The following is a 21993-nucleotide window of genomic DNA, read 5'->3' on the forward strand; positions in this document are numbered from 1 at the left end:
GTTAATCAACAGTGCTGAACATTTTCTATACGAAAAACTTCATCAACAGTGCTGAACTTTTTCTATACGAAAAAATTCATCATCAGTGCTGAACTTTTTGCTATACGAAAAAGTTCATCATCAGTGCTGAACTTTTTGCTATACGAAAAAGTTCATCATCAGTGCTGAACTTTTTGCTATACGAAAAAGTTCATCAACAGTGCTGAACTTTTTGCTATACGAAAAAGTTCATCAACAGTGCTGAACTTTTTGCTATACGAAAAAGTTCATCAACAGTGCTGAACTTTTTGCTATACGAAAAAGTTCATCAACAGTGCTGAACTTTTTGCTATACGAAAAAGTTCATCAACAGTGCTGAACTTTTTGCTATACGAAAAAGTTCATCAACAGTGCTGAACTTTTTGCTATACGAAAAAGTTCATCAACAGTGCTGAACTTTTTGCTATACGAAAAAGTTCACCAACAGTGCTGAACTTTTTGCTATACGAAAAAGTTCATCAACAGTGCTGAACTTTTTGCTATACGAAAAAGTTCATCAACAGTGCTGAACTTTTTGCTATACGAAAAAGTTCAACAGCAGTGCTGAACTTTTTGCTGTACGAAAAAGTTCAACAGCAGTGCTGAACTTTTTGCTGTACGAAAAAGTTCAACAGCAGTGCTGAACTTTTTGCTATACGAGAAAGTTCAACAGCAGTGCTAAACTTTTTGCTATACGAAAAAGTTCAATGATGAACTTTTTCTATACGAAAAAAGTTCAACACCGATGATGAACTTTTTCTATACGAAAAAGTTCAACCGCAGTGCTGAACTTTTTCTATACGAAAAAGTTCAACCGCAGTGCTGAACTTTTTCTATACGAAAAAGTTCAACCGCAGTGCTGAACTTTTTCTATACGAAAAAGTTCAACCGCAGTGCTGAACTTTTTCTATACGAAAAAGTTCATCATCGGTGTTGAACTTTTTTCGTATAGAAAAAGTTCATCATCGGTGTTGAACTTTTTTCGTATAGCAAACTGTTGAACTTTTCAATAGGAAAATTCAGCACTGATGGATGAACTTTTTCTATACGATTTTAAACTTTTCTAAAGAAAACATTCAGCACTGATTTTGAACTTTTATGTACGAAAAGTTCATCACTGATTTTAAACTTTTCTATACCATAAGTTCAGCACTGATGTTGAACTTTTTCGTATAGAAAAATTTCATTACTGTTGATGAACTTTTTCAGCATTCATTATGAACTTTTCCTATGGAAAACTACAGTCTTTTTATTCATTCCCAATGATTCAGTGTTGCAAAACGGCAACTCTACCATAATTGGAATTCATGGATGGATACGTTTACTATGTTTGCTTGCAATCTGCCTACTTACTACCAGTCACTCGTTAAACAATCCAATTGCCATGCAATTGCTCGTTCGCAACCTGTCTGAGTAACATCATCAAAGCACATGGTTGTCGTAATGCAGCCAATAGTTGTTGTTTTTTTTTTCGCTTACATTTCAATTGGTGTTAATGACCTTATATTGCCATGAGCGCGCGATCCAGCTATGCGCAAGTGCAGTGGCGCGGCGGCGTCGACCATTAAATCATGTAATATTTGAAATTTCTTTTTTTTTTTGCTGTTTACTTTTGATTTACCTCCCCGCCCCGTTTTTTTTCATGCACTGAAAATAATGGTAACTGACTGGCCAAACGGCAAATACGTTTTTTATGGGAATGCTAACAACTCAAAAAATACTGCTAACATTGTTGGCCTTTAACAAGAAATAAAGTTCAGCGGCGTAATATTAACATACAATGGGAGGTTTCGCAAGGAAGTATGACTGCCTAACTCTCTCTCTCTCCTTCCCCTGCTCTCTCCATGTTTTTGGGAAATGGAAAACAATGAAATTAATAAGGAGGTCTAAGTTCAATTCAACCATTTAAGACTGTGATTTATGGTGACTTTATTTTTCGTTGGAGATATTAAAACAATGGTTTTGCAGAAATTAAATGCAGAATGATGAAAGGAAATGTCTTGGAGATAAGGGGGAAATTGGTCAGGCAAGATTTTCCCTGTAGATCTTTTTTTTAAATGAGAAAATGTGTGAAAATTGCTTTCATTTTAAGTGGAAGTACTTACATCCTCATATTCCTCTTCTTCTTCGATTTGGCCCTTGCCCTTGGGTCTGGGTGCCTGATATTGCTGGGGCACAGCCTGTGGCCTTCTGGGTGCGGGAGCAACGGCTTGGGGTTGACGATAGACCTGTTGTGGAGCTTGGTATTGGATCTGTAAGATAAGAAGATACATTTTTATTAAAATGAATGTGGAAGTAAAAAAAGAAAAGATGTGTGTATTTTCGAAAGTCTTTTTTTGAAAGTAATTTTTCCTCTCTTCGTTGGGATATTTATTTATTTATTTTTAATTTAACCACTTAGCATTTAATTGTTTTGTGTGAAAGCTAATAAATTTTCCAGAAAATTGAAATTGAATTCCATTAAAGCCAAATGCATGGAAAAACTATCAAAATACCGGAATGAAAACATTGACTGGTGTTTGGAAAATTCAAGTTGTGCGATATCAGGTTTGTCCACTTATCGCAAAATTTCAAAATATTTATATTTTCATTAATAGATAGGTGTCAATCAATAATTAATGTGTCAATATTTTATTGTCGGATTTTGAAAACGAAATTTTTCAGTGATTTAATGCAAAATGAAATTGGTAAGGAAGCCTTTAATTTGACAAATGTTTTTTCTATGACAAGGCCATATATCAACATTTGAATTCCGTTGAGAAGATTTTCGGATAGATAAGTCATAGCTGATGATATTTTCATTGGTTAAAACCATGGCTGATGAGCTTTTTAATTAAAAAGCCATGATTGATGAATTTTTCTATTGGAAGTCTGATTGGAATTGGATGTTAATTTCAAATTTTATCAACTTCATGGATATATAAAAATTGGACCCATCTTGGGGGAGGTACCAGATGGAGTGGATCGATATATCCCGTATTCACAGAAGATCTTGCGGGAGAAGAAATGTTAAGGTGTGTAAGATTTAAAGAGAATCAGATGCTTATTTCGCGTTTTACGAACATCATGGCTATTCCAAATTCTCACGTTTTGTGTGGGAAGTACCAGAAGGTGTGGACCGATATATCCCATCTTCACATCACATCTTGTGTTGGTAGAAATAATGAGATGTGTGAAATATTATGGAAACCGGATGTTTATTTCGGATTTTATAATTTTTTTTTGGGGGGGGGGGGGGTGCTAACAGAAGAAGTTGTCCGATCACTACCATCTTTATAACAGATCTTGTGTTGATGGAAATATTTTGATGTACCAAGTCTGTATGGAATCGGATCTTAATTTGGTGATTTATGAGCTTCACGGTTATTCAAAATTTCCGCTCTTTGTGGGGGAGATACCAGAAGGAATGGGCCGATATATACCATCTTCACATCAGACCTTTGGTTAATTAAAAATATTGCGGTGTGTGTAATTTGAAGGTAATCGGACACTTAAATCATATTTTATAAAAGTTATAATTATTCAAAATTTTGACGCTTTGTGGGAGAGGCACTTGATGTCGTGGACCGATATTATTCCTTTTTTGTACCTGACCTAGAATTGACGCAAATATTAGGTTTTGCAAAATTATAGCTAAATTGGATTATTGCTTCCCTTTCTGCGCAGAATTTTTTTTTTTTTTTTTGAAAAATTTGGCCTTTTGTTTGAGTGGACTCCATCTTAAGACCAGACCTTGAGTTAACATAAATATTGGGATGTGTGAAATTTGAAGACAATCGGACAAACCAAACTCGCTCTAAGTTTGAGAAAAATATTACGATGTGCCAAGTTCGGATACTCCCTTCGAGAGTTATCGTGCTCACCAGCCAGACAGACAGACAAACGGACGGACATCGCTAGATCGACACCAAATGTTCTGAAATGGATTCGATCCAAAGAGATTTAAGATCGAAAGCCGTTGTTTCAACTAGGCACGTTTTGATCGCATCAAATGATATAAACCCTCTCTAGCTATATGGCTGAGGGTATAAAAATAAGTAAAAAAACATTAAGTTCTGCCGCCTTTGGGTGGAAAATTCAAACGTGTTTCAAAAAAATACATAAAGTGGGTGAGACCAAAACAAGAACCTCTATGGACAATTTTATACTTCAAGGATAGTCATTTACCAAATCTTCTTAAATACCAAATTTGAAACATTTTCGTGGGTAAATATGACTAGGATTATCAAAATACAGAATGTCGATGGGTATCGTAATATGTAGGCTATTGGAAAACGTGGATCTAAATATTCAATGTTCTGCCACCGGAGGTAAAACCCATTATGACCTAAAAATACCAATTTTTAGACAAATCCGTGTCTGTGGCAAAAATCCTCAAAATACAGAATATCGGGAGGTACCGTTAAATGGAGGGCTAAACAAAAATCCTGGACCTATATATACCATGTTTTTCCACCGGAACCAGAACTATTATGACCTACAAAGATTTTTTTAGAATTTTTTGCTGATTATGAATATATTTAAGGATGTTACAAACGGAATGACAAAGTTAACATATCTTCCTTTTCAAGATGGAGGGTATAAATATATTCCGATTTTTAATACGTTTATCGAAAACACCATTTTTTTCGAAACTTATCTTACCTGTTGAGGCTGTGGCTGATGTTGCAAGTATTCTCTGACGGCAGGAGCAACATAACCCCCCTGTTGTTGCTGATGTTGTTGTTGGGAGGCGCGTACCTAGAATAAACAAAAAATATTGTTTCTATTATATATTTACTGGTTAATTTTTAAAAAGATATTAATAAGATTTCTTTTGTAAATTTATAAAACTGCAATAATTGGAGGTTGGCTTGAGAAATATTTTTTTCGGCATTTTCAATATTACGTTTGTGTTCATTCCATATGAAATTCTATTTAGATATCCATTGAACCCTAATTCACGAAAATTTCCAAAATACATTTTTTTTCATAAGTTTTATTTTGTTAATAAATCAAATAGCAATATTCCAAATTTCAGTTTTAAATTTATTTTATTTATGTATCCTCTAATTTTTTTTTTTTAAATTTTTGATATTAATGTCGAAGCGGTAAGATATTTCAATTGGATATCTTTCAAAACACTTTGGCTTCCTAACACCACTACCTAAATTCTGACGTAAGCCTTCGACATTTTTCACCCCAAAATTTTAATAAAGTTGAACAAATTCAACATTGACAGAACTGTTTTTTATTTGTTGAAAAATAAAAACGAATATTTGAAATTGTAGAAGCCTTCATTTGGAATTGAATAATTTTTGAAAACTATCCTTTTTTTATTTAATTCGTTTAAAGAAACGGACCTTGCCAATTGGATAATACGGCCGTGTGAAACATTTTACAATGGCTGGAAAGGTGAATATTTTTGTACGGAAAGTCTAGCATTGGAATGCCTGCCGTTTTTCTGATGATTTCATAATGGAATAAAGTTTAATGATCCTCCCCTACCGTCAAAGTACAGGGTGACCCATTAAGTGGTTATTTAAGCTCGATAATCTTAAACTGTTCAATTATTTGGTAAAGTCGCCAAAATAGGTAATTGAGTTACTATTTATTTACAATATAATAAATCCCAGTACTTTCTTTTTTTACTATACTAACGGACTTTTAAAAAGTGCGGATAATAGTCTCCTTTCTCAATATGTATTACCAATCTATAGAATTTTTAATAAGTAAGGATAATTTTCTCTATTTTCAGCAAAATCTCATCATATAATGGCCGCAAAGAAAATAGAGGTGAGTCCCGAACACTTTCATTAATATTTCATAAGATTTTGGACTGTGCTTCGATAAATCCTTAAGCTCTTTATTATAAATTTATAGATTTATTATATTTTTAAATATTCTTCAAGCTTCAAAATTCAATTCTAAAACTAAGAGGTCTATATCGAAAATTTAAGGTCATATTTGAAATGCGAACAAAACACACCATTTCAGTTGAGTTTTTTATATTTTTATTTTGCTCAGTTTTTATACCCTCCACCATAGTATGGAGGGTATATTAAGTTTGTCATTCCGTTTGTAACACCTCGAAATATACATTTTAGACCCCATAAAGTATATATGTCGATTTAGTGATATCCGTCCGCTTATCCGTCTGTGGAAATCACTCTAGCTTCCGAACGATATGAAGTAGGTTGATAAAATTTTACTTAAATGTATATTCTGTCTGCAGGACTTTTGGTATTGAAAATGGGCCATATAGGTTCACTTTTTTGTATAGCTCCCATATAGTACCTCCCTATTTTCGGTATTTTGGTGATTTAAGCGACATTATTCGCCGGAAATGTTTCAAATTTGGTCTTTAAAGTTCGTAATGGATATTACAGCCTGTGACAAAAAATTGTCTGTGCAGATCTACGTCTTCGTATAGCCCCTATATAACGGTACCTCCCGATAATTCGGTATGTTGATGATTTAAGCGATATTATTCACCGGAATTGTTTCATATTATGTAGTGGAAGTTCGTAATGGATATTACAGGCTATGATAAAAAATTGTCTGTGCAGGTCCACTTCTTCGTATAGCCACCATATAATGGTACCTCCCTATTTTCAATATATGAGTGATTTAAGCGACATTATTCACCGGAATCGTTTCACATTTGGAATTTTAAGTTCGTAATGGATAATACAGCCTGTGACAAAAAAAATTGTCTGTGCAGATCCATGTCTTCCTATAGCCCCCATATAACGGTACCTCCCGATAATTCGGTATTTCGATGATGTTAGCGACATTATTCACCGGAATCGTTTAAAAATTTGGTATTTGATGTTCATAAAGGATACTACAGCCTGTGGCAGAAAATTGTCTGTGCAGGTTGGCGTCCTCGTATAGCCCCCATATAACTGTACCTCCCGATATTCGGTATTTTGATGATTTTAACGACATTATTCACTGGAAATGTTCCAAATTTGGTATTTGAAGTTCTTAATGAATACTACAGCCTATGACAAAAATTTTCTGTGTAGATCCACGACTTCGTATAGCCCTCATATAACGGTACCTCCCGATATAAGGTATTTTAGCTACCGAATTTTGTTTCAAGTTTCACATTGGAATATTGTAATGGTTTTGACAAAAGTTGGCTATGTAGGTCCAAGTCGTCGTATAGACCCCAATATAACGGCTACATTCGGTATTTTTAAGATTTTAACAGAATTTTTAACGTATATTTTTTTTTTTTTTTTTTTTTTGAAAATTGCCAAATTCGTTCCAAATGGTGGAGGGTATTCAAAGTTCGGCCCGGCCAAATTTACAGTTTTTTAATTGTTTTAATTATTTTTTTTTTTTTGTGTTTAATTCAAAATTTGAAAAACATATTTGGAACAGATTTTTTCTTTAGCAAAAAATTTGAATTTGCAAATATATAATTTTGTTATTTTAAAACTGTCGGGCTCAATTCCGACATTATTGAGTTTGAAGGAACAACGTTTATTTTTTTTGGTGACAATATTTACCACCAATCCTCATCAGTCTTCTTATTAATGATACAGGGGTTTTCTCCACAGAAAATTAATATTACTTTCTGTGTTGGAGATATTCTCTCATTATAGGAATATTTCAAATGGAAAATGTTAAATTCATTTTTTTTAACTTGCAAATGAAATGTTTCAGATTTTGCATCAAAATTTTTCAAACAATTTTCTCCAAAATAATTTTTTTTTTTTTGTATATTTTCTATGGAGGGATATTGTTCCATAAAGGGATATTCTTCCATTAAAAAAAAATCTGCAAATTTTGAATTGCAAATTAAATCCTTGGGATTATACTTTAATTGTTTGAGAAATTTTCTTCCTGAAAACTATTTTTTTTATTTTTTAAATGGAAATAATTTTTTTCAAATTTTTTTTATATAAGATTCATATATCTTATATAAATGGAAATATTCTCCAAAAAATATTTTTTTTTTAAATTTTTTTTTATATAAGATTCATATATAATAAAATTTTGAAAAAATTTATTTTTTGGAGAATAACTTCGAATCACTTATCAAAAAAAAAAATAATTTTTTTTTTCTATTTCAAAAATACATATTTTCACATTACTTGTTCTTGCACATTATCCTTGACACGCAACTGCTGGCCGGGAGTTATGTATTGCTGGGATTGTTCCGAATTTTGTTCGTAAATTGGTGTTGCATCACCAGCAGCTCCTGTTTGTTGCTGCAACTGCTGATAGTATTGACGCAAATAGGCAGGATCGATTTGTTGATGCTGTTGGGCGCCAACATGGCCCAGCACAAAGGCCAGAGTAGCAATTATCACAAATGTACGCATATCTGTTTTTTGTTTTTAAAATTTGGATTAATTTATGACTTTTGAGATATTTCACTGAACTAGTTATGTCTCAAATCCTTTATAAGGTTAATACTCTTTGCACAACAACAACAAAAACAGCAGCAGCGGAATGTAAATTGGTCTATTACACAAAACGCGTTTTTCTTGTTATTCGAATTTGAGGGGGTTTATTTTATTTTGTTTTCGTTTCCGGCCGAAGAGTTTTTTTTTAAGAAAAACGTCCTCGTTAAAAGCGCTAACAACGGTATCTGCAATGGTTTGACACTGCAGTCCAAGCTTTTATAGTTGCACCTAGTTTTGACAATGGCTCAGAGTGTTTTTTCCTCCATTTCTTGCATGGATTTCAATTGGCGTCTATGAGTTGTAATTGTACATGTGTGTGTGTTGATTTTGGGATTTTATCGAGTTTTTGACTCTATTTGCGTTTGGGGCCTCAGTCTCTCGCAAGAGATCCGCCAACCAACCAACCAACCCAACAACGAAATGAGTTTGAGTAAACCTTTACTACCATCGTTTTGCTGTTGTTGTTTTGCTATTGCAGTTTTTTTTTTTTGTCAGCATTGTTTCGATCAAATTTTGTTGTTGTTGTGTTCGAATCAGACCTGGTTAACATTATTTTGTTGGTTAGCAACAACAATCATTCCGTTGTACACTCTCACTTTCAATGTTGCACATAGCCACCCAAACAATGTTTACATAAATGAGTAACGTTAGGAGAGTGAACCGCATCGTAAGATTACCCCTTTGCAGGTGACGTCACTTAAACGGTTAAAAAGAGCCAACACACACACAAGAGCCGTTGTAATTGACTGAGAGTAGCTTGGGGGAGTTGGATGCATTTTTGCATCATTGCGAACTATACCAATACTCTGAATGGGTACTTTTTTGCGAACAGATTTAAATGCCCTTCACCGTTTAATTGAGGCTATTTTTTGGTTTGACATTCTTTAAGACTTTTAAAAATCGAAGACCTGCAAATAGTAGAAAATTTTTCAATGAGTTTTTTTTTCAAATAGAAAGTCCTTAGCCTATTTATATACATCAAAAGGGGATTGAACGAATATCTTTTCCATTACTCTGCGGGACAAAATTCAAGTATTATCGTTTGGGAAGCATATATTGCAATAAAACCAAAGTAGAGGTTTCCCCCTCTTATCGCAATATTCCATTCGGCAAATATTGAAAAATGAGCTCGGGGTAAAGCCATTGAAATTCGAAAAAGGGCAAGAGCTAACAGTGCAACAGAAAGAAAATAGACTGAAAAGAGCTAAAGAGTTGCTTCGCTTGGCCGAAAGTGGTAAACTGCCGAATTTGGTTTTCTCCGTCTCCAATGATAAAACATTCGTTGCCCAACAGTTTGTAAACAATCAAAATGATCGTGTTTACTTGCCAAAAAGGTCAGCTGAAAATTTGCACCTTCGGTTAGCCACTAGAACTCAAGCGCCGGCCATGGTGATGGTATGGGCCGCCATAACAGCCGATGTTTGCTCTCCGCTCGTATTAATCGAACGTGGCATTAGAATAAATGCCGAATATTTTCGCGAAGGAGGGTGTATTAAAGCCTTAGGCACGCAAACAATTTTGTCACAGACCTTGGACATTCCAACAGGACTCAGCACAATCATACTCAGCAGGTGCCACCCAAGAATGGTTACAAAATGAGTTTCCTCGCTTCATTTCCAGCGAACAATGGCCACCAAAATCTCCGGATACCAATCCGTTAGACTATTGTGTCTGGAGTATTTTGGAAAACAAGGTTGGCACTAAAAAATACCAAAGTGTCGATCAGAGCAACATTCGGGCAGCGTGAGACGGGTTCGAAAGCCATAATTCGTGCCAAAGGTGACCAAATCGAACAAATCTAAACTTCTTCTAAAAGTTTATGCTATTTCCGACATTTTTTGCTTTCATTCAATAAAATTAAAAAAAGGAAAAATTTGGGTTTTGACTTTGTTGCAGGTTATTTATCACCCTGTATTAACCCTACTTCTCAATTTTTATAGTTCCATAGCAAATTTATAGTTCCATAGCTCTATTCCTTTTACCAATGCAATGGATTCAATTTATGGTACCGAGCTTTTTCTTACCCCAGCACACAACATTGACGTAGATGCGAAATTACAAGATCCTAGCTTTAGTTGTTTCGTCAGTCAATCACTCTGTCATCACTCTAGTCTTTCAATCGTATAGATGGACCAATTCTTCGGCAATAACACTTTTGCTGGTATATTTCACATATGACAAGGCCTTCTTCAACATATCTACAAAAATAGACATTCTACCAATTCGTTTATGACAAGACATCCTTTGTGTCTTTTATGAGAGAGAAACAGATAAAAACTTCCATTTCGAAAATGAAAAATACGTGCCAGCAGCTTGTCTACGAAGAGCCTTTCCAAATGGTAATTTTTAAAAAAGTTCGAATACCTTTACCTCCCCTATGAAAAGTGCATTTGCACCACTTATATTCGAACGTCCTATCTTTAACTCATCTGTTAGAAAGACTTTGTTCGTCTGTGAAGAAAATCTCGCTTTTAAACTCTCTATCAAAAAGTCTCTCATAACAAATAAATACTCTCTCTCAAATTATCCCTATAGCTCTTCAAAAACAATCCCTGATTAAAAAAAAAAATCATTTGGCCTATTTTGAACGCTACTACACCCTTGGCTGCTCTCAAACCATCTGAAGTGATTTTCCTCTTAAAAGAGAGATTTTCCTCTTTAGTCATTCAAAGAGATTATCCTCTGAAAAGACCATAACACTAGCTCCAGTGGGTCCATATCAAAGCCAAGTACCCTTATTGGACTTACAAGTCTGCAAATATTAAAAATAACAAACAAACCACTATTTTGTAACTTTATTGCGTTTGTCTTCGACTCTCGTCGAAGGGGCATTTTTAGTTATTATTTTTGTTCTCCATTTTATTTTTGGAGCCTTCATCTATTTATGCACACTCATTCGTATTATTGTAACTGATATGCTATTTATTACATCGGTTTCTTCTGGCTGCCAACCAACCGCATTGAGGGCTGACCTAATTTTTTTGTATCTTTTTTTTTTTTGTCAAAGAATATTTGTTGCTGGGCTCTGTACCACTCCGTTCGCATGCATTTACGCATGCGCACTAACACCTTTTGGCGAGCAGACCAGACAACCGATATATGTACATAGTTGGGGGGGGGGGGGGTACATACATATAATTGCCGATATTCATTTACATTTGTTTATGGTTAGTCATCGTCGTCATTGTCTTTTGTTATGGTTGTTATTGGCGGTGGATGGCTGGCTGGTAGGCAGATATGCTGCTGGTGTTTTGGTTTCGGGCTATAATGTTCAGCGTCATCATAGCCAGTGCCGAAGACGACGCCAACGCCGAATCATGTGCAACAATCATTTAAATATTTGTTGCTGGTTATGCGATGCTTTTAATTGTGGTTTGTGCGACGTGATCTATAAGATCTCTTCAAGACAAGCTTAGCATAGCCTATCTTAATTGTTACACATACATACAAATGTATGCATAAGGGATATACTCACCCGTTCATATATCAAATTTTAGCCATGGCTAACATTATTTTTTTTTCAGGTTGTCGGTATTGTTAGTCGATTACTTAATCAACTTTTTTTTCCACTTTATCGCCAATAAAGCATCCATTCCGAACCAATTGTATTTAAAAATCTATTATTCAATTAGAGATTTTTGTTATTTGATGTATGACTGACTACCGATCTACTTCAAAGGGTTCAATTGTTATGAGTACTCCATACTCCAGGTGTAGAGTTCAATATGTTATTGGCTCAATATTGTTATTTGCCAACCGCAAGCGTACACCTCTGGATGGATTAAGGTAGCCAGATCATATTCCACAACAATAACAAGTTCCTGGTATTGTATTATTTTATTTGTTGTTATTTCTTGAATATTACCCAACATAACTATGACATTAAAGAGATGGCTTCGAATTTTTTCATCGTCGAACGTAGCGTAACCTAGGAAATTATTGGAACTAAATCTGACATCAATATATAAAATGTGGCAAGTAGGTAGCTGTCGGTGGGTAGGTGTGCGATAAGACGGGGTTTTCGGAAATGCGTTCTAAAAGGTACTATAAATTCTGTGTCCTCTGGTCTTAAATTGTATACTTACACTAGCAAGGTCCCGCTACTTCGTCAGCGAAAAGTTTACCTTAAAATTGTAGACTTGTTTCAACAACTCGTGTTAGGCCTTTTTATGCACTCAGCGATAGAGAGGGTAAACGTGTCTCATCGAAATAACGGATTTAGACCCTAAGTCTATTTGGACCAAATCCGTTTATATTGAAATTTCATGTAGAATATTTCCCCTTTTGACACATTTCCCAAATAATGAAGTATTATGCGAGATTTTGACTTAGATTCGAAACGTGTTAAATTAGCAGAAAAAAACAACATATAATTTCCACTTTTAATACGTAAATTTAATTTTCTTGAGAAACTATTATACCTAGATTTATAGTTTATTCTGAGATTTATAATAAACATTTGTGTAGAATATTTCTTCCTTTGATACTTTCCTCAAATAATGACGTATTATGGGAAATTTTGACTTAGAATGGAAATGTGTTAAAGTAGCGATAGAAACATAAACACACAATTTTCACTTCTAATATATTAATTTCGAATTTAATTTTCTTAAAAACTATTACACCTCGGCATATGGTTAATTTTGAGATTTATGGTGAAATATTGTGTAGAATATTTCTTCCATTGACACTTTCTTCAAAAAATGAAATATTAAGGGAGATTTTGACTTAGAATGGAAAAGCGTTAAATTAGCAGTATAAAACGTGAAGATATCATTTTCACTTGTAATATATAAATTTCGAATTTATTTTTCTTAAAACCTAGGTCTAGGCATATGTTTTTTTCTGAGATTTATAGTGAAATTATGTGTAGAATATTTCTTCCTTTGACACTTTAAGCCTAAAATGACAGTTGGTGTTTTTGGTGTTTTTTTATGCATCCAGTCGAAAAAAGACGGAGGAGAAGTTTAAAAAAAAATAGGAAATTTTTTTTTTTTTTTTTTTTTTTTTTTTGGGGAAAATTTATGAAGCTTTTTTTGGGTTATATAATGAAGATAGAGATTTCCCTTCATTGAGGACTAATAGTGAAATTTGATGAAAAATGTTTTTGTCCTCGACATTATCCTTCTAAAATGCTGTTTTGTGGGAGTATTTTACATAAATTCATATGAAGTATGGCTTCGACCCTTGAAAGGCCATGCTCTCTTTAAAAAAATAGGAAATATTTTCGCGACATTGACGTAAATATTTTTTGGTTATATAATAAAGTTAGAGATCCTTACTTTCTTTGGGGACTTATGGTGAAATTTGATGAAGAATGACGTTTTGTGGGAGTATTTTGCATAAACTCACAAGAAGTGTGATTTTAACCCTAAAATGTGTTTTTAATTTAGTGAAGCAAATATTTTCATAATATATAATGAAGCTAGAGATTTATTTTTTTAGAGGACTTATAGTGAAATTTGATGAAGAATATTTTGGTCTGTATGGGCAGTCTTGTAAAATGCCATATTATGGGTGTATTTTGCCTAAACTCACATACAGTATGGGTTTAACCCTAAAATGTCTTTTTAATTCATCAAAGTAAATATTTTCTTAATATATAATGAAGATAGAGATTTCTTTTTTAGGGGACTTATAGAGAAATTTAATGAAGAATATTTCGGTCGTCGGGGTCTGTCTTGTAAAATGACGTTTTGTGGGATTATTTTACATAAATTCAAAATAAGTCCGAGTTTAACCCTAAAATGTGTTTTAAATTTATATGAATTTCTGGTGTTTTGGTAAGAGTTAGATTTTTAATGTCTTTTGGAACCTATAGTAGAATTTTATGATGAATAAATTTGTGGAATATTTTAACTTCCTACCATTCCGTTTAAAGGTAGTTTTTGACCATATTTTGAAAAAAGGACCAAAAAGACCACTTTTGTGGTTCGCTTGAGGGTTAAAAATTTTTACCAAAATAATCTTCATATTGTTATCTGTAATATTGCCGAAGACACTGTAAATGTAACCTAAAAGGGGGATTAAGGAAGAATTTTGACTTAGAATGAAAACGTGTGAAATTAGTTGAAAAAATTTAAACACATAAATCTCATTTGCAATACATGAATTTCGAATGTAATTTTCTTAAAAACTGTTGAACCTAGATATAAGGTTTGTTCTGAGTTTTATAATGAAATTTTGTGTAGAATATTTCTTCTTCAGACACTTTTTGCCAAAAATGAAATTTTATGTTACTTTCAGGCGTCAATTCGAAAATAGGTCGAGGAAAAATTGATATAAAATATATTTGCGTTTTTTTTTTGCCAAAATTGATGAAAATGTTTTAGGGTTAAATAATAAAGATAGAGGTTTCCCTTTTTTGATGACTTATAGACAAATTTGATGAAGAATATTTTTGTTCTTGACGTTATTCTTCTAATATGCTGTTTTGTAGGAGTATTTTACATAAATTCATAAAAAGTATGGCTTTAAAATTTCTCATAAAAATAAAAAAAAATTTCGCTACATTGATGCAAATATTTTTGGATTATATAATGAAGATAGAGATTTCTCTTCTTCGAGGACTTATAGTGAAATTTGATGAAAAATGTTTTTGTCCTCGACATTATCCTTCTAAAATGCTGTTTTGTGGGAGTATTTTGCATAAATTCATATAAAGTATGGCTTTGACCCTTGAAAGACCAAAGAGCATTTCTTTAAAAAAATAGGAAATATTTTCGCGACATTGACGTAAATATTTTCGGGTTATATAATATAGCTAGAGATTTCCTTTCTTTGGGGACTCATAGTGAAATTTGATGAAGAATATTTTGGTATTTGGGGTAAGTCGTGTAAAATGACGTTTTGTGGCAGTATTTTGCATAAACTCACAAGAAGTGCGATTTTAACCCTAAAATGTGTTTTTATTTTATTGAAGCAAATATTTTCAAAATATATAATTATGATGGAGATTTATTTTTTTAGGGGACTTATAGTGAAATTTGATGAAGAATATTTCGGTCTTTGGGGTCTGTCTTGTAAAATGACGTTTTGTGGGAGTATTTTGCCTAAACTCACATAAGGTATGGGTTTAACCCTAAAATGTCTTTTTAATTTATTGAAGCAAATATTTTATTAATATATATAATGAAGATAGAGATTTCTTTTTTTAGGGAGTAAAATTTGATGAAGAATATTTTGGTCTTTGGGGTCTGTCTTGTAAAATGACGTTTTGTGGGTGTATTTTGCATAACCTCACAAGAAGTACGGTTTTAACCCTAAAATGTGTTTTTTATTTATATGCATTTCTGGCGTTTAGGTAAGATTTAGACTTTCGATGTCTTCTGGAACCTATAGTAGAATTTTATGACAAATAATTTTGTGGAATATTTTAACTTCCTACGATCCCGTTTAAAGGGAGTTTTTAGGCATAATTTCAAAAAAGGACCAAAAAGACCCCTTTGGTGTCTCGCTTGAGGGTTAAAATTTTTTGCCAAAATAATCCTCGCATTGTTATCTGCAATATTGCCGAAGACACTATATTCCTAAAATCTAAGAATTCCAAGAAATCTTTTATCTTTTATTCGAAAATTCCAGAAAAAATTGGAAGAGGGTGCAACTTCCTCCCTCTATTTTGGTTACTGTGCGATGTGTACTTTCAAAACCCCGAAACATGTGTCTTCTATTGTTAGCTCTACTTTCATAATCTAATATTGACAAAATTTGAATTTGGTCGCTTTGTGTAATATGGACATTGTAACCTAACTTTTCTAATACGGAACATTCCAATTGAAAATAATGCCTTGCCACTGTAGACCAACCATTTTTTAATGAATGAATTTTTGCTTTTTGGAAAAAAACGAGTATTTTTGCACTTTAAATAGGACAATGACAGTATTTGATATTGGGTCACTTGCAAATTCGGCTATAAACATGTTGTGTGGACACAGACATTGTCAATTAGTTTTTGCGATCTGTTAAAACCGAGTGGAATGTGGTTTCGTAATTAAAAATGAAAGTAAAACAATTTAGATCACAGTGGCATTAAAGAGGTATTTGTCACAGTCGGGGAATTAGCGTTTTGAATTGTTAAAACCATTTTTGTATGGCAAAAAGGCAAAGTGAATGAAATTTAAGGTATTTAGAGGCTTGAAGTCTGTTAAAATCTCAACTTCTTCTTCTTCTTTGATATACAGTGTGAGATAAAAATAACCGCACCCAACTTCAGATTACTGTCATTTCTAAGCCACTCGTCCGACAGCTGCTAAAATTATTCGTGTTTACAAGCGTACAAAACCATTTTGCGGAGAATTTTCCAGAAAAAAAGTTATTCGCGATTGAATTCAAACGTGATAGTGTGATTTCTTTATATTTGGCTGCAGAACCACAAGTACCTATCGTTAGAGCACATTTTAGCATTTAAATGTGAATAAATCTTTTGTGTCTCCAGCCATCGCTCGTTATCGTGATACTGCTTGCGTAGCCCAACGTCAAGGAAGTGGACGGAAGAAAACAGCAACATTAGCAGCAGAAATGGTTCGAAAGGTAAAGAAGCGAGTTGATCGAAACCCGCGTCGCAGTGGCCGATAAATGGCTCGTGAGCGGAACATATCGCAATATTCCATTCGGCAATTATTGAAAAATCTCGGGGTAAAGCCATTGAAATTCCAAAAAGTGCAAGAACTTACACCGCAACAGAAAGAAAATAGACTCAAAAGAGCTAAAGAGTTGCTTCGCTTGAACGAAAAGGGGTGAACTGCCGAATTTGGTTTTCTACGTCTCCGATGGGGAAAACATGCGTTGTCCAGCAGTTTGTAAACAAACAAAATAATCGAGTTTCTACTTGCCAAAGAGGTCAGCTGAAAATGTGCCCCTTCAGTTGGCCACCAGAACTCAAGCGCCGGCCATAATGACGGTGTTAGCCGCCATAACTGCCGATGGTCGCACTTCGTTCGTGTTAATCGACCGTGGCATCAGAATAAATTCCGGATATTTTCGCGAATATATTCTGGAGGGTGCATTAAAGCCCTCGCATTCATCGACAGTGGCATCGGAATAAATGCCGAATATTATCGCGAAAATATTCTGGAGGATGTATTAAAGCCTTGGGCACGCAAACATTTTGGTCGTAGACCTTGGACATTCTAACAGGACTCAGTACCATCGCACTCAGCATGCGCCACCCAAAAATGGTTACAAAATGAGGTTCCTTTTCAAAAATCTCCGGATACCAATCTGTTGGAGTATTTTGGAAAGCAAGATTGGCACTAAAAAATACCAAAGTGTCAATCACCTCGCCAGGAATGAACCAAAATACCGCAGAGCAACATTCGGGCAGCGTGTGACGGTTTCATTGGCTGTTTGAAGGCCATAATTCCTGCCAAAGGTGACCTATTCGAAAAAATCTATACTTATTCTAAAACTTGATGCTAATTCCGACATTTATTGCTTTAATTCAATAAAATGTAAAAAAAAATTAAAAATGATGGCTTCTGACTTTGTTGCAGTTTTTTTTATCCCACCCTGTATGTATTACTACCCAGGGGTTTGAATCAATTTCTCAGACCTTTTATATTTAAAAAAAATATATTTTTTCTGTTATCCCTTTAAAATAAAACAAGTTTTCTTTTTAGTTTTTTTTTTGTTTTTTTTTTTTATTTAGAGTTGTGTTAATTTTTATTTTCAAATTTTAAAAATAGAAAAATAATTTTTCTTCAACACAGATAAAGAGTAATTTTGTTGTCGATGTTTTTTTTTCTTCAATAATTTTTGAATGTTACTCAATAATGAAATTTAAATATGAAATTAAAGTAATTTTAAATTAAATAATAAATGGTTTTTGCTTATAAGGGAATTGAACAAAAAATGTGAGTGTGCACTGCAAAGAGAACTCTCTCTCGCACACACACACACACATATATATTGTTCGATCGATAATCGATAATTTAGAAATGAATAAATTCTAATCGGTGGTGTTAGTGTTTTGTTGTTTTGGTTTAAAACTGTGTAATATTTATGGTTTTATTTTTTTTTTTTAATTATTAATACAAATGTTAAAATTTCCCATAATTGGTTTGGGTTTTAAATTAAATAATTACAAGTCGTAAAATAATTTTATTTTTTTGGTGAAAACTATTATTGTTTTTCAATATGATGGGTTTATTGGGCTTTTATGGTCAAGTCCAAGCCCAATAAACCCATATTGAATAATCTCAACATTGGTCAATAAAATACACTTCTATTATTGTTTTTTTTTTTTTTTTGTTTTATGTTTGATGCTACATTTTACAGTAAGTTTTGTTGTTGTTGATGTTGTTTGTTTTTGAAAATAGATATATTTTTTTTTTTTGGTTTAGTAATCGATGGTAATTTGTTGTTACATTTAATTAAATAAATATATTTTCAAATTAATTAATATGTTGATTGTCCCAAAACACTGTGCATCAAACGATTGAAGGATCCACTTTGACGAATGGTCTCATCGTGGGAATTTACCACCTGTTGGGAGAGAAGAAAAAAAACGAGAGAAAGAGAGAGAGAGTTAGTAAAAGTGATGCAAACACATTAACTAAACAGCGTTGCCAACTAATGTTTTCCACATGAAATTCGAGAGTTGCCATAACTCAGGCAAACACCGTAACTAGGATGTGTTGCCAACTCTCTTTTTAGAGAGAATGCCATTCTGGGCATAAATCACATAATTTTGTTTTAAATTTTATAGATTTTTTTTTTTTAATTTTAAACTTTAAACATTTATAAGAAATATTTGTAACCTATACTTACATGGTACGACGTGTGGGAAACGGGCGCTGATTGTAAGAGTTTCTGTTGCAAAATAGAAAAATAAAATTTCATAATGAGTTTTCTGCTGATAATCATTTAGTTACATAAAATGGCAATGTTTACATTTATTGATTTGATGGTTTCGAACTTAAAATGAGATTAGTCTGAGGCATTGAGATATTTTTGGTTTTTGTAGATCTGTTTTCATCTTGAATTTGGCAATCATTTGGTGGTGTGATGGCTAAATGCAAGATGAGAACACTTTATTACACTGAGATGTTTTAAAAAAAAGTAAAACTTAAAACTTTTTCAAAGGATTTTTCAAAATATGTTGAAAAAAAAAATAGATTGCTTTTTCAAATTAATTTTTAATTCAATAAAATTGACATAAAATGGCCAGCTAAATTTTTATATTCCCCACCTTGAAAAGGAGGGTATATTAAATTTGTCCCTTCCGCTTGTAACACCCATAAATAGTGATTATAGACCCCATAAGGCATATATATTCTTGATCAGCATAAGATTCTATGTCAATTTAACGTTGTCCGTCCGACCAAATGAAGTAAGTTGATAATAGTTTACTCAGATGTGTTTTGGGTTTGCTGAACTTTTGCTATTGAAATGGATCCGTGTTTTCGTATAGCCCCATATTACTGTACCGATAGTTTTTTAGGTGTTTTAGCCATAATCTCAAACCGAATTTGCTGTAAATTGGGAATATGTTTTCCCAGTATGTAGAAAATATTCGTGCAAAAAATATACATATGGGTCCAAATTTTGTTATAGACCCCCATATGACTATACCACCAGCAATTCGGTATTTTTAAGATTTTAGCGACATTTTTGATATTTGGAATTTGCAGTGGATACTGCTTTCTATGATCCACGTTTCCGTGTAGGCCCCATATCACTGTACTGACATTGACTATCTCCTATGGCAACAAATTACCTATAAAGGTCCACATCTTCGTATACCTCCCATATAACTGTACCTCCTTATATTCGGTTTTTTGTGATTTTAATCACAAGTTTCGCCAGAATTATTTCAAATTCGGAATTCGCAGTTGGTGCTGCTTCCTATGACAGAAAATTGTCCATATAAATTCAAGTCTTCGTGTAGGCCTCATTTAACTATACCTCCCAATATTCGATATTTTGATGATCTTAGTCACTATTTTCATCAGAATTATTTCAAATTCGGTATTTGGAGATCGCAATGGGTACTGCTTCAAAAGACAGAAAATTGTCCACACAAATTCACGTCTTCGTGTGGGCCCCATATAACTGTACCACCCGATATTCGGTATTTTGATGATTTTTAGACCCATTTGCCAACGAAATGGGTCCAGATTTTGTATTTGGAGTTTGCAATTGACTCTGCTTTCGGCGGCAGAACATTGTCTGTATAAATCCACGTTGTCCTGTAGCCCCCCATATCGGTAACGGTAGCTCCCATTGTTCCAAATTTGATATGGAGAGTTTTTAACAGGTTATATTTCGAGTGGCAGAATATTGTCTGTATAGGGCCAAGTTTAGAGGGAGTTTTCCTGTAGCGCTCATACAATTGACATCCCGATATTCGAAATGTTGAAGATTTTTAGCACCATTTTCCAGCGGAATTGTTACAAGTTTGATATGCAGAGTTTGTAACAGGTTCTACTTTCGGAGGCAGATCGTTTGTGTATAAGTCCACGTTTTCCAGTAGCGCTCATATAACGGTTCATTCGAATATTTGTTTTTTTTTGACGATTGAAACCACATTTTCTGACGATTTTATCTAAAATGTTGGTATTTGAAATTCGTAATGGGTTATAGCTGCAGTGACAAAAACTTGTCTTTATAGGTCCATCTTTTCCTGGGGCTCCCATATAACAGCATCTACCAATATTCGGAATTTTTAGGTTTTATGCCACATTTTCTGTCGGATTTGTCTCAAAAGATTTTCATATAATGGCCCAAACCATATTCGGTATTTTCATGAACCATTTTATTGTTTTAGAAAACTTTAGCTGCATTCTTCAACTGATTTAAAGTGGAAATCGTTTCAATCCAATACGTTTACTTAAAAATTTATTTTTTTCTTAATTAATTTTAGATTTTTTAAAAAATTTTGGAATTTTAAATTTTTTTATGCAATTTTTTGGAATTTTAATAAAAATACTTAAATTATTTTTTTTTTATTTTAATATTTATTATATTATTATTTTTCTTATTTTTCAATTACTTTAAATAAAAAAAAAATCCATCAGTGTAATAAGAACTACAACCATTTTTTGTTAGTAAATTTCGATTAGTAAACGTTTTCTTTTTTAATTTTAATTAAAAACTATCAACTACATATGAATGTCAAATGGAATTTTACAAAATGATCAACAAAATGTAGAGATTCCCGGTAAGTAATAAAATCACTTAAGACTGGTAACCCTAAACACTTTGACAGTTACTGTTACTGTTAATAACCTATGTCGGCTACACACGAAGCGCGCAAGACAATATAACCACACTACATATTTCATTTCCTTTTGTGCTGGTATGGCAACATTTACAGCGAGAGAGTTGGGTTAGATTTTTCTCTGTGTGAGTTATTAGAAAAAGAGAGAGTACGTTATGAGCGGCGAGCTGGGCTGAGCGATCAGTGAGTGAATAAAAACGAAAAACAAAATAGAAAAATTAAAATAAAAGAAAAAAGAAAACAACTCCAAATTGAACACATAGCAAAAAACAAAATATGTAAGGACGGGGTATCAAAACAAAACAGTGACAATGATAATTTCTTTAATTTCTTTTTTTGATTGACTGACGCAGG

General features: G+C 33.3%; 3 protein-coding genes across 15 annotated transcripts in view; 1 reads left to right on the top strand and 2 right to left on the bottom strand.

Annotated features, from left to right (window-relative positions):
- LOC101887209 (larval cuticle protein A3A) overlaps window positions 1-8649 on the bottom strand; it is a 22477-nt gene extending 13828 nt beyond the window's left edge. The window contains exons 1-3 of one of the 2 annotated variants that reach the window (XM_005177463.4): window positions 8106-8649; window positions 4663-4758; window positions 2124-2270 (exon numbers count right to left, since the gene is read on the bottom strand). In XM_005177463.4, the coding sequence (XP_005177520.1) occupies window positions 2124-2270; window positions 4663-4758; window positions 8106-8336 (474 nt within the window). In that variant the 5' untranslated portion in view covers window positions 8337-8649. Of the gene's footprint in view, window positions 1-2123; window positions 2271-4662; window positions 4759-4906; window positions 5047-8105 lie in introns of those variants that run through there. The other variant, XM_020034627.2, reaches the window with a different exon arrangement.
- LOC101898762 (cell division control protein 6 homolog) overlaps window positions 5761-21993 on the top strand; it is a 27880-nt gene continuing 11647 nt past the window's right edge. The window contains exon 1 of the mRNA XM_005177441.4: window positions 5761-5793. The gene's annotated coding sequence lies outside the window, so the exon portion shown is untranslated. The remainder of the gene's footprint in view (window positions 5794-21993) is intronic.
- LOC101898932 (PDZ and LIM domain protein 4) overlaps window positions 18470-21993 on the bottom strand; it is a 79925-nt gene continuing 76401 nt past the window's right edge. For 9 of the 12 annotated variants that reach the window (XM_059119597.1, XM_059119594.1, XM_059119596.1 and 6 more), the window contains 2 exons: window positions 19188-19229; window positions 18470-18902 (listed from right to left, as the gene is read on the bottom strand). In XM_059119597.1, coding sequence (XP_058975580.1) covers window positions 18896-18902; window positions 19188-19229 — 49 coding nt within the window. In that variant the 3' untranslated portion in view covers window positions 18470-18895. Of the gene's footprint in view, window positions 18903-19183; window positions 19230-21993 lie in introns of those variants that run through there. The other 3 variants (XM_059119608.1, XM_059119601.1, XM_059119606.1) reach the window with 1 other exon arrangement.

Source organism: Musca domestica, unplaced genomic scaffold, assembly GCF_030504385.1.
Source record: "Musca domestica strain aabys unplaced genomic scaffold, Musca_domestica.polishedcontigs.V.1.1 15, whole genome shotgun sequence".
Lineage (NCBI taxonomy): Eukaryota > Metazoa > Arthropoda > Insecta > Diptera > Muscidae > Musca > Musca domestica.